General features: G+C 35.9%; 1 protein-coding gene across 1 annotated transcript in view; it reads left to right on the top strand.

Annotated features, from left to right (window-relative positions):
* The first annotated feature begins 1,379 nt into the window (after positions 1-1,379).
* LOC109100509 (protein FAM184A-like) overlaps positions 1,380-13,979 on the top strand; it is a 107,589-nt gene continuing 94,989 nt past the window's right edge. Inside the window, 2 exon segments of the mRNA XM_042778359.1 lie at positions 1,380-1,520; positions 1,523-1,540. Coding sequence (XP_042634293.1) covers positions 1,509-1,520; positions 1,523-1,540 — 30 coding nt within the window. The 5' untranslated portion in view covers positions 1,380-1,508.

The following is a 13,979-nucleotide window of genomic DNA, read 5'->3' as shown; positions in this document are numbered from 1 at the left end:
ACAACAAAATATCTAATTATTATGCACTACTACAGCATAGTGTGCTCATACTAAAAGCCCACATGTATTTTAATTTTCGAAGTGTGATCAATTGCTCATGAATTTCAGACGCCTCAAGGCCGCATATAGACTTATTTAATATCCAGACCAGCACAATATACTAGAGATTTTAGGTGCTGTCCACATTGGATTGTAAAGAAATACATGAGCAGATTTGTAAACATGGCACATGTGCTAAGCTGTGAATCACAGCTAGCATAGTGATGAAAATTCTTAGTTGTTTAATATTTATGTGGTTGAACTATTTTATTTATTTATTTATTTTTAAGTAGAATTTCTTGTGTTGCATGTGTCATATGCTTTCATGACATATTCCATATGCAATTGGGGCATGTTGTCACCAAAGGTCAATGTTTGTGTTCAAAGGACTGTTTGTTTGTTTAATTTATTTATTCTGAAGCATATCTTGTGTCTGTACATTAAATTACTTTTAAAAAAATAAACCTTGATAAATATTACTAACTGATTTAAAGCGTGACAGCTAGCCCATGTGGTGTTTTGCATTAAATAGCACAAAAACTAACATTTGTTAAATATAATTATAATTTCATGATTTCCTAAAATTCATCCTCAGTATCCGTTTAGCTACATAAGATAAAATATTTTCAAATACGAACACAATCAGAAACAAAAATAGAACATTGTTTTATTTTTAGCTCCTGTCCACCAACCTAGACATTTCCAAAATCACTTTTTCAATGACTTTCGCATTGCATTACATCACATCCGAAAGAAAAAGAGCAGAATGGAGGAGAGGACAGGAGGCGGAGATGAAAGGAGCCGCGACCGACGGAACTGACGTCACTGGCATCGTGTAAACTGTTGAGCTGATCCATGGTAACAGAGTCAGTGCAGCAACACCGCGCGCACAGACACACGCACGGGATCCGACAGAAATGCCTCGAACCTGGATCGCACCTGCAGCGGTTCTTGCTTCTTACGCACGAGCGGCGCTCGGACGCGTGTTTAGACACGCCGTCGGCCTTTTAAACGCGACGCACCTGCCGGGAATCCAAAACATTTGATGTATTACTTCTATAAATCTACTGTCAGGTCACAAGAAGCAAGGAAACCAGCGAAATGTGTGGTTGAACTGCTTCTCATCTCAGCGCTTTCGCTTATTTCTTACAGACTCCAATACGAGCAAATGATTTTAATCCGGATGAAATAATGACTCTTGTGGATTAACGCCTTCATTGTCACTCCAGTTTTTTTTGCTTTGTCGGGATCATCTGCCTTTACCCATTTGCCATTACAGTCTGTATATTACAGCCATATTATATATAATATCGTGAAGATGGCGACTGGAGCGGGGCTGGCAGCATTACTACAACCCCGCTGGCAGCGCTTCGACGGGGAAATATAACAGCACCTCCACTTCAACATCCACCAGCACGTCCTTCCCGTCCGGTTTATCCCTCGAATACACGCAGGACCTCCATCTGAAGATGAGCAAGAAGAGATAGCGCAGCTGACCAAGGTAATTTTGCGCGCGTTTTGGGGATGCGTAATGCCATGTGTGTTGTTCTAAAGCGATGCGCATTGGAGGTGCCGGAGACCCCCATCCAAATGACAACAGGCTGGGCCTTCAGACCGGAATTTCAGATTAAACCTTACAATTCATAATGGAATAAAAAATTACCGGGATGGGGGTGGACAATTTGATTAAAAAATACATTTAATTTCTTGATATGCCATATGTATTTCACAAAAATGTTGTATGGAAGTCTCACCAAAATCTGTTATCAAAATTAATAAGTAACTATATAGCCTTTAAAAATAAATTTACTAAGATTTTAACCTGAATTAAAACGAAACCTGAAAATATAAACATAAGAATTCAAAAATAATAATAAAACTTTCGTTTAGTTTCTCTGTCATTAATATTTCATATCTATAAACTGTCATATTACTGTAAATTCCTCTAAAATACTGTTACTGTAAATCAGAAATGTTTGCAACTGTCAAATTAATATTTTATGTTAAAAATATTCTATGTGAATGCAAGGGTTTAGATTATTTTTTTTTCATACTGGCTTGATCTGTAAAAATAAATAAATAAATGATTTAATTGCTTGATGATCCTTAATACAGTACATAACCATTTTACTGACAAATATATTGTTCCTGTGGGCCGGAAAAGCAGCCAACAACTGTGCGGCAAGCATTTGAACTCCTTAAATATGGTTTAAAAAGCATCCCTCTGTGCATCTCATGAGGTTGGTTAAGATGAGCCCGGGATGTGCAGAGTGAGTTGAAAAGATATTTTTGATTTATTAACATTTTTTGGACAATACATAATTCCCACAATGTCCTTTTGTGTAATGCCGTAGGTTGATGACTTTGTGGATTGCAAACTGAAAGTAGTAATAATGAATGAGTGGGTGTGTCCAAAAATTCTGACTGGTGCAGCTGTTCTAGTTCCCTCAAAAGGAAGCAGTGCAAAATCTGCCCAAAAAATCCATCTTGTGTAAGATGTGCTGATCCTGCCTGCAAGAATCATAGCTACATAATCTGCAAAGCCTGCTAGGCAAATTTGTGCTTCTCACAAAAACACACTAGTTAGCTGAATTTTATTATTATTATTATGATTTTTTACTGAGTATGTACATGAAAGTGAACAAATTAACTTATAGTTGTTGTGTGAAATATCTGTGCATATAAATTCTTAAATTATTTATTATGCTGAACCCAGTACAGGTCATTTTGAACCCATTAATGTAGTTTCTGTGACGTGGTTTTGGTTAAAGCTCCTTAAATTCCATTGTGTGTATTTTTATTGCCATCATACCATAGTTTTATTTTTAATTACGTGCTTATGATTGGTCGTCTGAAATAATTTACAACATCGATGATCCTCAATCATCAGTCTGAATCTGGTCTGCCTATATAATGGTGCTTTTTATATTAGTGTTTGCCTTTTTTTGTAGGGTTGGTGACATCCTGATACATTCACTTGCATTGCATGTTACATCTGTGGTTTAATCTGTGAATATTATCAACACCTGCTGTTTAGTGTGATCCTCTTAGCCTGACGGAGATATGGAAATGGCATGTTACCAAAGCCTGCTTCAGCTATTAATTTTCAGGTATTAGAGCCAGGGTTCCCACAGTCATGAACAATCTGGAGATATCAGAGTTGAGTTTTGCAGCCCTGGAAAAGGCATGGAATATACATTATGTTTATAATGTTTATAGTGACTATACATAATGTATTAAAATATTGCATCAGCTAGATATTGATGGTCTATAGAGTTAAACTTGCTCATGAGCCGTAGTGATGTCCAGTTTGAGAGCCAATTGTTCTTTTGAGTTGGCTCTTTTTGTAATGAATTGGTGAATCCGGTTCACAGAATTGTGTGATCCATTAGTCCTTAAATCATTTGAAATAATGTTGGACCTCTATAGTGTCCTGGTTTGAAGATTAGTATTAAAGAGAAATAAAATATATAATATCGTCACATACACAAAAGCCTCTATTTCATGGAAGATTATCAGTTTTTATTGTGAGGTAACTGTCTTTTTGAGTCGGTTCTTTTGTAATAAAATTGGTCAAACTAGTTCACGGAATGGTTAGAATGATTCAGTAGTGAATCTGTCTTAAATTGTTTGTTGAAATAATTGCTGGATTCTGTAAAGTGTCTGCTTTGAAGGTTAGTATAATATACCATATAATAAAATATATTTATATCTTATTCACATACCCAAAAGCCTGGTACAAAACTTTGCATAGTTTGCTCTATTATGCCACGGGATATATAAGCATTTTTGCATCTTTATTTGATATGCAGCAGGCATAAGTGGCTTGCTGAAGTTTTTATGCTATTGGTTTGAGTAAAGCTGTAATGAGAAGTGTAATGGAACATTTATCATTTTTATGTTTTCAACATTTGAAGTCTTTCACAGTAAGTGCATTATTAGTGGATTAGGACTTTGTCAGCCACTTCCCTCATGTGATGCTCAATGCAATTCTATAGACTCATAAAGCTGAAACCAGTCTCCCTGTCTGGCCTTTTTCTCTCTGGTTATGGTTTACCTTAGAATCCACACCTCCCAGTCTCCAGATGGACCAGTCTTGATCTCACAGCCTTCTGATGGGTATCAATAAACTCCAGAAGCATCACATTGCAAATTAATTACCCCAAAACACACACGGTTGTTTGTGTGAAACATTTGATGCTTCACACACACACAAATGCTCTTTAAGAAGCTGGCCCTGTACCTTTATCTTTTTATATCAAAATTATCATCTTTATTGAGTCGTTGAAGCAGTCTCATACAGTCTTTACTGTCTTTCTTACTGGTTGTTTAGTCTTTTTCAATTTCTATGCTTTACCCACTAGTCTTTTTATTATGTTACCCAAAATGGTTGGCATATGTTTTTTCGTTCTTTAAATTAGATTTTAATGGCCCATGCAGTTGAGCGAATCTGCGAGATTAGATGTAAAATTACATTTTAGTTTTTATTTTGCACTGCCCTGATTTAAGCTATTGCACAAAACAAAATAACTTGCATTGTTTATTTTTTATATTATAAATTCTGCCAGGGGTTTATAAACTTCGAGGACAAATTCACTTAACTGTACAAATACTATATTTTAATGGCCTATACTTTGTGTATTGGTCATACGTATAAAAATATAAGGATTCACTACTATTTTAAATGTGGCTGTAATAAAGAAATATTCCCCCAGACTTCTGTTATAGTTCCATGGCAACTGTACAATTGTCAAACCAGTATCATTTTCTTTAAATAATGTTGCCCTAAGTGAGGATTTTTAATCAAGCTGCTAAGCAGAGTCTTAGAGAATATTCTGTGTTATTAGAGAAAAATGCAGCTGTTGAAAACTCAATAAATCTAATAAGAAATACATAATAACAGCTATGATTTGCCAGTTGAGACAAAAGTCGTTCAAGCTTGGCTTTATCCCTTGGACATATATTGCATCAAAACCATTACTGAGAAGCATTCTTGTTTGTTTATGTAACATAACATTATATTCACACTAAAGCTTATGAAAGATTCCAAAGCCACGTTATAAAGTCTAAAGTATGACCGAGTTACCATAGGGGTGCCTAAATGGGTCATTCTCTTTTTAATTCACCATATTTTAATTAAGTTTTCTTTCCTGTAATGTTGCATTTCACCTTGTCTTAAGAGATAATGTTCCTCGTAAATCGTCAGTTTTTACAAATGACCAAATTAGCGTTGTGATTGTTTTAGGTCATAGCAGCAGGTGCTTCTGTTCATGGTGGCCTGGCATGTGAAGTCTCTTGTAAAACCTCTGTGTTTGAATCACGGCATGAGGGGAGGATGTGCGTGTGTCATAATCCAGGGGTTAATATGATTCTTGCTTTTCCTATGTAGGCGCAGGCCGCCTACCCCACAACAGATGGTGGAAGCCCGGGGCACAGGGGCTTGGGTGCAATAGTGAATGTGAGGACTATGACAATATTTCCTTTCGAGAACAGCTTGCTTACTCTGACAACACAGCGAAATGGCACTGCATGCTTACAGAAGCTTATAAAATACTAAGCAGCCTTGTTGGGAAATAATGTAAGTTTATTACTGTTTTAATTCCTTATGCCACCAGGTAGAAAATCAGACCTGGAGACTTTTTTTGTATGTATATTTTCCTTATTTAATCAGCCTGCAGCATACATAATTACTACCTAAACCGCAAAGCTTCCACATTTGCATCTAATTAAGTCTGTGTATTGTGTGTGTGGAGGAAATTTGTTCATGGGATGACCAGTCAACACACCAATCGGCTTATTCTGCCTGAAAAGAAATCCAGTTTCTTGCTCAGAATCCCATTTGCTAAATGTTTCACCTTTGGATGTAGAATATCATTCTTTCTAGTAGCTTGTTATATCCAATTTGAGGAGGAAGTGGAGTAAAAAAAGAAAGAGCTGTCAAAATTCAGAAATGTAACACAGTCCATATTAACCTTCACAGAACGGTTTTTGGATTTGCACTTTTGCTGGTCTGACCTCATTAAGTTTAAGCATTAAAATATATTTAATTATATTTTCATATTATGTTATTTCTATATTTCGGTTGTAGTTTATGTTCCTTTAGCTGCCATTGTAAAATATTTGACTGTAGAAAATCTTTACTGATCACAATCAATTATGTTTTTTTAAACATGTAGACCTGAACACAATTAGAAGAATATTTTTTAATTGATACAGATAATTATTCTAGCAAAAGGACAGTTGCATTAGTTTGATATTTATATATATTTATTTATTGCATTAGTTTGATGTTTATGCAAAGCATCTGTTGTGCCGTTAGAATAACCATGATTTGTGACTGTTAGACCCAGTTAAATATGAAAGGTAGAGTTTGGAAATGGATTTCACACTCCTTTGATGAAAACTCTGATCCATCATGGGGTCACAGCACAGGTCAGAAAACACAGAGAACATGTGAGAGCCATGTTCACTCGTGTGTGATCAGACAATTCTCTGCCCTCACAAACTTCCATTCACGCTGGGCGATATACAGTAGCCTAATCATTGGAGATAATCCACTGAAAGCATGGATGCTTTAACCTGCATCTAGATCATTAGCAACCTCACTTCAATATTAAAAAACTTGTGTTTTCATGCTAGTAGATGGTTGTTTTATGTATCATATATATATGCAGCTGTGATCCACTTCAAAAGACCATGAATGTGGGTGTTTTTGCACAGTCTGATTCTGAAGGGTATCTCCGATACTGCCTGTTTGAGTCTCATGTATGTATTTATACCCTTCTGAGTATCCAGTGATCTGCTGTAATATTAGCTTAACATTTAAAGAAATAATTAAATCAAATGTTGAAAATTCACCCCGTGGCCATCCAAGATCTAGATAGGTTTATTTCTTCACATCACACAGATTTGGAGAAATGTAGCATTACATCACATGCTCACTGATGGATCCTCTGCAGGGAACGGGTGCCGTCAGAATGAAAGTCCACAACAGAAGATAAAAACCATCACAATAATCCCAACAAATAATCCACATAACTCCCGTCCATCAGTTAACAACAGCAAAAAGCTGTCTTTCTGAAAAAACAAATTTGATTGGTAATGTTTTTATTAATGTAGAAACCATTGCTTTCCAACTGAAATATGAGCCCTCTATCCATAATATTGCTTTCTTCTCCAGTAAAAAGTGGTCTCATCTGAATCATGAGAGAAATATGCACAGATAAAGCACAGTCAAGTTACAAACCAAAACTGTTCTAAACAGATATGTCGGGTTGGATTTTGATGTAGAAGGACAAATAGACTTTTTCACTGGAGGTAGAGTTATTATGGGTTATGGATTATGGAATTTTGGCCACGCAGCTTTTTACTTCACAGGATGTTAATTGATGGACTGGAGTCATGTGGTTTACTTGTGGATTTTTGTGATGTCTTCAGCTGTTTGGACTCTCATTCTGACGGCACCCCATTCACTGCAGAGTATCCATTGGTGAGCAAGTGATGTAATGCTAAATTTCTCCAAATCGGTTGTCAAATAAACTAGAATAAACAGCAAACAAACAAATAGATAAATATACCCCGGAAACAGTAACATTATTAGAATGGATTCAAATTACATTTCTGGAAAATGCTTGACCATTCTGCAGCAAGTTTTAATACTGTCTGCCTATTTCCTATGTAAGAAATGTATGAAAAGAAAAAGAAGATGAAGTGACAATAAAAGGGTTAATTTCTAGATTACTTTTATTAAATTATACTTTTCGAGTCATAACATAACAGTAAACCCAATCTCTAACAGACTCAGTCATTTTGACTTTTTTTGTTCGCATGCAGAAAAAAATTTGCAATTCTCCATGGTTGCTTGTTTAATTCATTGTTTGTCAAATGTGTGCACACAGTGCATGCACATACACACAGATACACTGCTCACTTTTTATTAAAATATGTGTACCACACCAACAACATTGTCCCACTTGTACAACACATAGAAAAAATACATTAGTGTGGGGAAGCAAATGATATTAAAAAAATCTATATTTTTGCAAGAGCAATAGACACTCTGGGTTTTATTTCTGTGCTGGAAAAGCCCCTGGGGGATAAAGACGCTGTGTATGCATTATTGAAGCAGGCCAGTGCTGACAGGAGAGGGAGGCTATGCTCCCTAAGGCCTGCACTGCTGGGGCCCTGCTGTCTTCCCTGCCCAGCCCCTTCTGTCATCACCCTCATCGGGATAAACAGTCATAGAGGGTGGGGAGAAACTGAAGATAAAAGAGTGTTTTCATCTTTTTCTCCACTCCTGGCAGCACAAATTTGTTTGGAGTTCTTTATAAAGTGGAAAGAAAGAAATTGTGTGTTGTTGTGCAGAACTCTGTTAAGGGTTTTCTCCCCTCAGTCAGACCCCCGACTGACTAGCAAGGCCCAGTGGACTGCAAACTTCACACTTTATTTATCTGAGCCGTCTGACAGATTTCCTCTCTCTTTTTTTTTATATGTACGGTGTGTGATATATGTCATCTATGATTATATTGAATTTGTTGTTGAGTCAAAAACCAAATAAAACACTCCTACAAAGTGCATGCATAAACTACTAAGTATTTGAACAGTAATGACAAAATTGCTTTGTCTGCCGTGGAGTCAAGACATCTGCAAATACAGTTTGATTAAAAGATGAATATGAGATAAAACGACAGAATGTCACATTTTATTATTTTATTATATATACCAACACATTCATGTTTTACCAAATAAAAAGGACAGCTCTTTTAAAGTTTCATTCCCTAATCTGATGTGAGTATAATAAGTATTGGGACAGTTGAAGTTAAAACAACTGTAAAAGTTTAAAAGCTAGTATTTAGTGAATCCCTTGTATGCAATCACAGCAGTGGGTCTGCCACTCACGGACATCATGGTTTGGGGAGTTTCTGCCTTTAGTCTCCTCTTTAGCTGGTGAAATTCATGTTCAATAGGATTTAAATCTGGAGATTGACTTTGCCAATCTAAGACCTTCCATTTCTTTGCCCTGATAAACTCCTTGACTGAGCTAGCAGGGTGTTTTGGGTCATTATCCTGTTGCAATATGAAGCACTTCTGATGAGTCTTGTGGCATTTTCTTGAACATTGGTAGCCAAGATGTTTTTGTACACTTCTGCATTCATTCTGCTATCACCATCATTTTTAAGTCATTAACAAAGTTGAGAAAGCCTGTTCCAGAGGCAGCCATGCATCCATGACACCACCCCCACTTCGCTTCACAAACGACGTTGTATGCTTAGGATCATTTGCAGTTCCTTTTTTTCTCCACACTTTTGCTTTCCCCTCATTTAACAGTGTCCATAAAGCTGTGCCAAGACTCTACTCGTTCACCTTTGTGCTTTTTTGCAAACTCTAATCTTCCCTTTGTATTTTTGGTGTTAGTCAGAGGTTTGCATCTTGCTGTGTAGTCTCTGTAATTATATATCAAAGTCTTCTGCAGACAGTAGATTGTCAGACCATCACTCCGGATTTCTGAAGGTTGTTGGTGATTTTACAGACACTTATTTTAGGGTTCTTTTTCACAGCTTTTATGATTTGTCTGTCATCAACGGCTGTTGTTTTTCTCAGACGACCAGGTCGTTGCTGGTTGCTATAGTCGCCAGTGATTTCTTTCTTTTTCAGCACATTCCAAACTGTTGATTTCTCCATGGCCATTGTTTTTGATATATAGCTCTAATTGAGTTCCTCTTTTCTTTTAACATCCAAATTGCTTGCTTGTCTCTCAGAGTCAGTTCCCTTGTCTTCATCCTGGTTTGTGTGTGTCATCAGTAAAATGCAAGACTCAGAATGCAGAAGCAATGGCTATAACTGATACAGCACATTCTCTGCTTTTAATATCTGAACAATTAATGCAAAAGGACACAGCTGATCACTTAGAAAGACCTGTGAGTCATTTGTCACAATACTTCTGCTCACATCACATAGGGGATTAAACACTAACAGTTCTGATCTTCTTACATCATAAAACACAATTTGAATATTAAAATTGTGACTTTCAGTAGTTTTGTCTTATATTCAGCTTTTAATCATATTTGCAGATGTTTTGACTCCACAGCAGACAAGGCAATTTGTCATTACTGTTCCAATACTTTTGGAGGGCACTGTATATGGTGTAGTCTGGTAGGTTAGAGTGCGTTCTTTCACTGCGTGATTCAGTCTATTAAATGCATGTAGAATCCTCCCAAGATTCAAGATATGGGGGCAGGAAATGTATATGTTTATATAATTTCATATAGTTAATCAATATTACATGAAGAGTGCAGTGTTTTTCCTCCAAAAATCATCATGATTACAAATGTGACATTTTATATAATCAAATAAACAAAAAGTTTTCGTTTTATACATCATATTGCCTGTTTTTGCTATATTTCACAACAAAAATAGCTCCAAACAAAGCCACATCACTGTTTTGCATCTCTGAGCAACATGACTCATTCCTGAATAAATCACCCATTTTAATGAATCCTTTCAATTGCAATGACTCATGAATTAACAGTGACTTGCTGCCACCTACTGGCAGTTTTAATTTCCCGTTCTTTTAATCTTCTTTTCATTATCTTTACATTTTTTTCAAGGATTAGTTCACCAGTTTCCTGATATTTTACTCCTCCAAGATGTTCATGTCTTTCTTTCTTTAGTTGCAAAGAAATTAAGGTTTTTGAGGAAAACATTCCAGGATTTTTGTCCATATAACATTAATGGACTTAATTGCAGTTTCAAAGGGCGCTTCATGATCCCAGCTGAGGAATAGGGATCTTGTAGCAGAACAATCTGTCATTTTCTTAAAAAAAAAAAAAAGTAGATATTTTTTTAACCACAAATGCTCGTCTTGCACTATAGCTCGACTTCACGCATTACGTAGTCACGTTGGAAAGGGCAGGTGTGATGTAGGTGGAAGAACCAACCCAGTGTTTACAAAGCGCACGTGCTAAGAAAGTTAAAATCCCCTTTACAAAAAAGTAAACAGAACGATGTCAGACGATTTTGAAGCTGGAGGAGAAAATGAGATTGAGTTCTTCGTCCTACCCTACCTTTTTGAACTGGAGAGTACACAGACGAAGTTAACTAAATCCTGTAAAAAATGTCAAATATCAGTGTTTTTTTTTTTTGTTTAAATTTTAAAACATTATTTATACATTTGTAACTGCAGGTTAAATGCATTTATATCTATCTGAGCTGCATTAAACTGTGTAAATACATCTAAATGCCACTTCAGATGCAAAGATGAATTTTATTGATACTGATTTTATTTGTTTGGTAACAGCCCAAATGTCTTATTATTGTTATTGCCTTTATTGATTAGAATTTGATGCAAAATGGCTTTATAAAAGGTTAAAAAAGAAGAAAAAAAAAAGAAAAAAATCAGTTTAAACTTATTTGAAAAGATTAATTTCTGTCATTGCTGTGAACTGACCACCACACAGAATATGAAGAATATCAAAATCTTTAGGAGTCAGCTGTCCACGGCAGTCCTTAAGTTACAGTGCAATGCACTCAGCAAAATATAGTCTGATTAATATTGAGATATCATTTTTTGTCAATATCACACACCCCTATTTATAAGCAGACTTCTTTTCCCCTGTGCTTGTAGAAAGTGTTAGCAGTGGTAGAAAATTTCCAGTTAGGATGTGAGGGACCCAATTATGTCCTGTCCTTTCACAACAGAAGGTGCTAAAAATTGTTGACTTTGAGACCTCACTCTTACAGATCATTAACCGCCTCCATCTTTTCTCTCTTGTGCGGTCACAATTTTTTTTTCTGTTTGTTTTATTTCTGTCTGTCTTTTTATCAGTAACACATAGTGGGATTGGTAGGACTTTTTAAAAAATGTTTTAAAGGATTTTTAAAGAAGTTTCTTATACTCACTAAGGCTGTGCTTATGATTTCAAACAACTGTTTTCTTACATGTATTTCAATGTTGTGAACAGTTGTTCTTAATTTTTTGTGGAAACCGTTTGAATAGAAATAGAAATCTTTTGTAACATTATAAATATATTTACTTTTGATCATTTTAATGCATCCTTGCTGAATATGTTCATTTCTTAAAAAAATAAAATAAATAAAAATAAAAAAATCTTACTGACCCAAAATTTTGAGTGTTTGTGACCCAGTAAAAAGACTGGAATTTACAGTTGCATTTATGTATTTGGCAGATTATTTTTCCAAAGTGACTAACATTGTTTTTAAGGTACACATTTACATTTATCAGTTTTGCTTTCCCTGGGAATCAAACCCATGTTCTTGGTGTTGCTAATGCCATGCTCCACTGTTCGAGCAACATTAAAAATAGTATACCAAAGGTAGTGGATTTTTAAAATATACAGCTGTTCATGGTAAATAATTAAACTTGACTTGCTACATGACTACATTTTTTCCACAGTAAATAGTTAAAGGGGTCATATGATGTTGCAAATAACATTTATTTTGTGTATTTGGTGTAATGAAATGTGTTTATGCGGTTTACGGTTCAAAAAACACCACATTATTTTCCACATACTGTACATTATAGTTTCTCCTCTATGCCCCGCCTTTCAGAAACGTGTCAATTTTTACAAAGCTCATCGGTCTGAAAAGCAAGGTGTGCTCTGATTGGCCAGCTATCCATTGCGTTGTGATTGGCCGAATACCTCAAGTGTGTGACTGAAATGTTACTCCCCTTACCATACTGTGATGCCATTTCCCAGGAGCGCGGAGATAAAAACATTAAAACCCATTATAAACCAGGCATTTGTAGCATCCAGTGGGAGCATAATTATGGATTTTATTGACTTATACTGTCTTCTTACGCATTGTGTTGCATATCGCGCTGCGTAAACATAAAAACCATGTCTGCATTTTGTGATCGGAGAAACGACAAACAACAAGCGCTACTCTGCACTGCTCAAAAACTCACATTTGAATCATCAAGTGGCAAATCCTTTAAATATGAAAATCTGGAGGCATTATAGTCTACTCTCCCAGGATCAGGAAACAGTCCTCCATAAAATGCGCTGCACACATCTGTATATTTGGGTTGAACTGTTCTGGAACAGTGTTGTAAATACAACTTAACCACTGATATCTAGTCGTGTCCTTTTTTGGAAGGCCATAAAAAGTATTTTCGCTTTTGCAATGAAACACACAGCATCTTCACAACATGGCACTAGCAGCAACAATAAAGTTACCCCTTCTTTCTTTGCATGAACATTTGGGCGGTGTTATGCAAATCTTCCCACATCGTGATGTAGACATGTGGGGGCGTGTTTAAACGAGGCATTTTAGGAGGGCATGGACGAGTCTTAACTTTTATAAAGAATATTTATTTGGATTTGAGACTTTAGTTTTGCAACTTTAGGGATCTTATCTCTTCAAAAACAGGTTGTAAAACTCCAAAGAGAAAGGAAAACTTGAAATCGCATTATATGACCCCTTTAAATTGACTTGGTTATTGACTAAATTTTGAGCTACCTGTAATATTGCCCAAAACCCAAAGGACCAATATTGCAATTTTGTTTTTTGTTTCCCTCCCAAAAAAAAAGAAGGTAATTGTGACTTTTTATCTCACAATTCTGACTTTATTTCTCGCAGTTGCTTGTTTATATCTAGCAATTCTGATTTTAGATCTCTCAGTCCCTTATTTTTTCTCAGAATTACAAGAAAAATAGTATGAATTGTGAGATATAAACTCAGAATTGTAAAAAAAGGTCTGAACTGTAAGATAACTGTATGTTTTATTCTGTGCGGAAGCAAGCTTCCAAATTATGTTTCAGTACTGTTTTAATACAGTACATCTTTTTAGTGCATACAGTAGTAGAAGTATGCAAATTGGAATTCAGCCCACGGTTTCCTGCAGAGTTCATATCCTGAACTCATGATTGAATGTGAGTTTCTGTCGTTTTGGCCCAGGGCAGGTTTTTAAGTCTACCTCT

Source organism: Cyprinus carpio, chromosome A20, assembly GCF_018340385.1.
Source record: "Cyprinus carpio isolate SPL01 chromosome A20, ASM1834038v1, whole genome shotgun sequence".
Taxonomy (NCBI): domain Eukaryota; kingdom Metazoa; phylum Chordata; class Actinopteri; order Cypriniformes; family Cyprinidae; genus Cyprinus; species Cyprinus carpio.
This window is presented reverse-complemented; position numbering and strand designations above follow the sequence as displayed.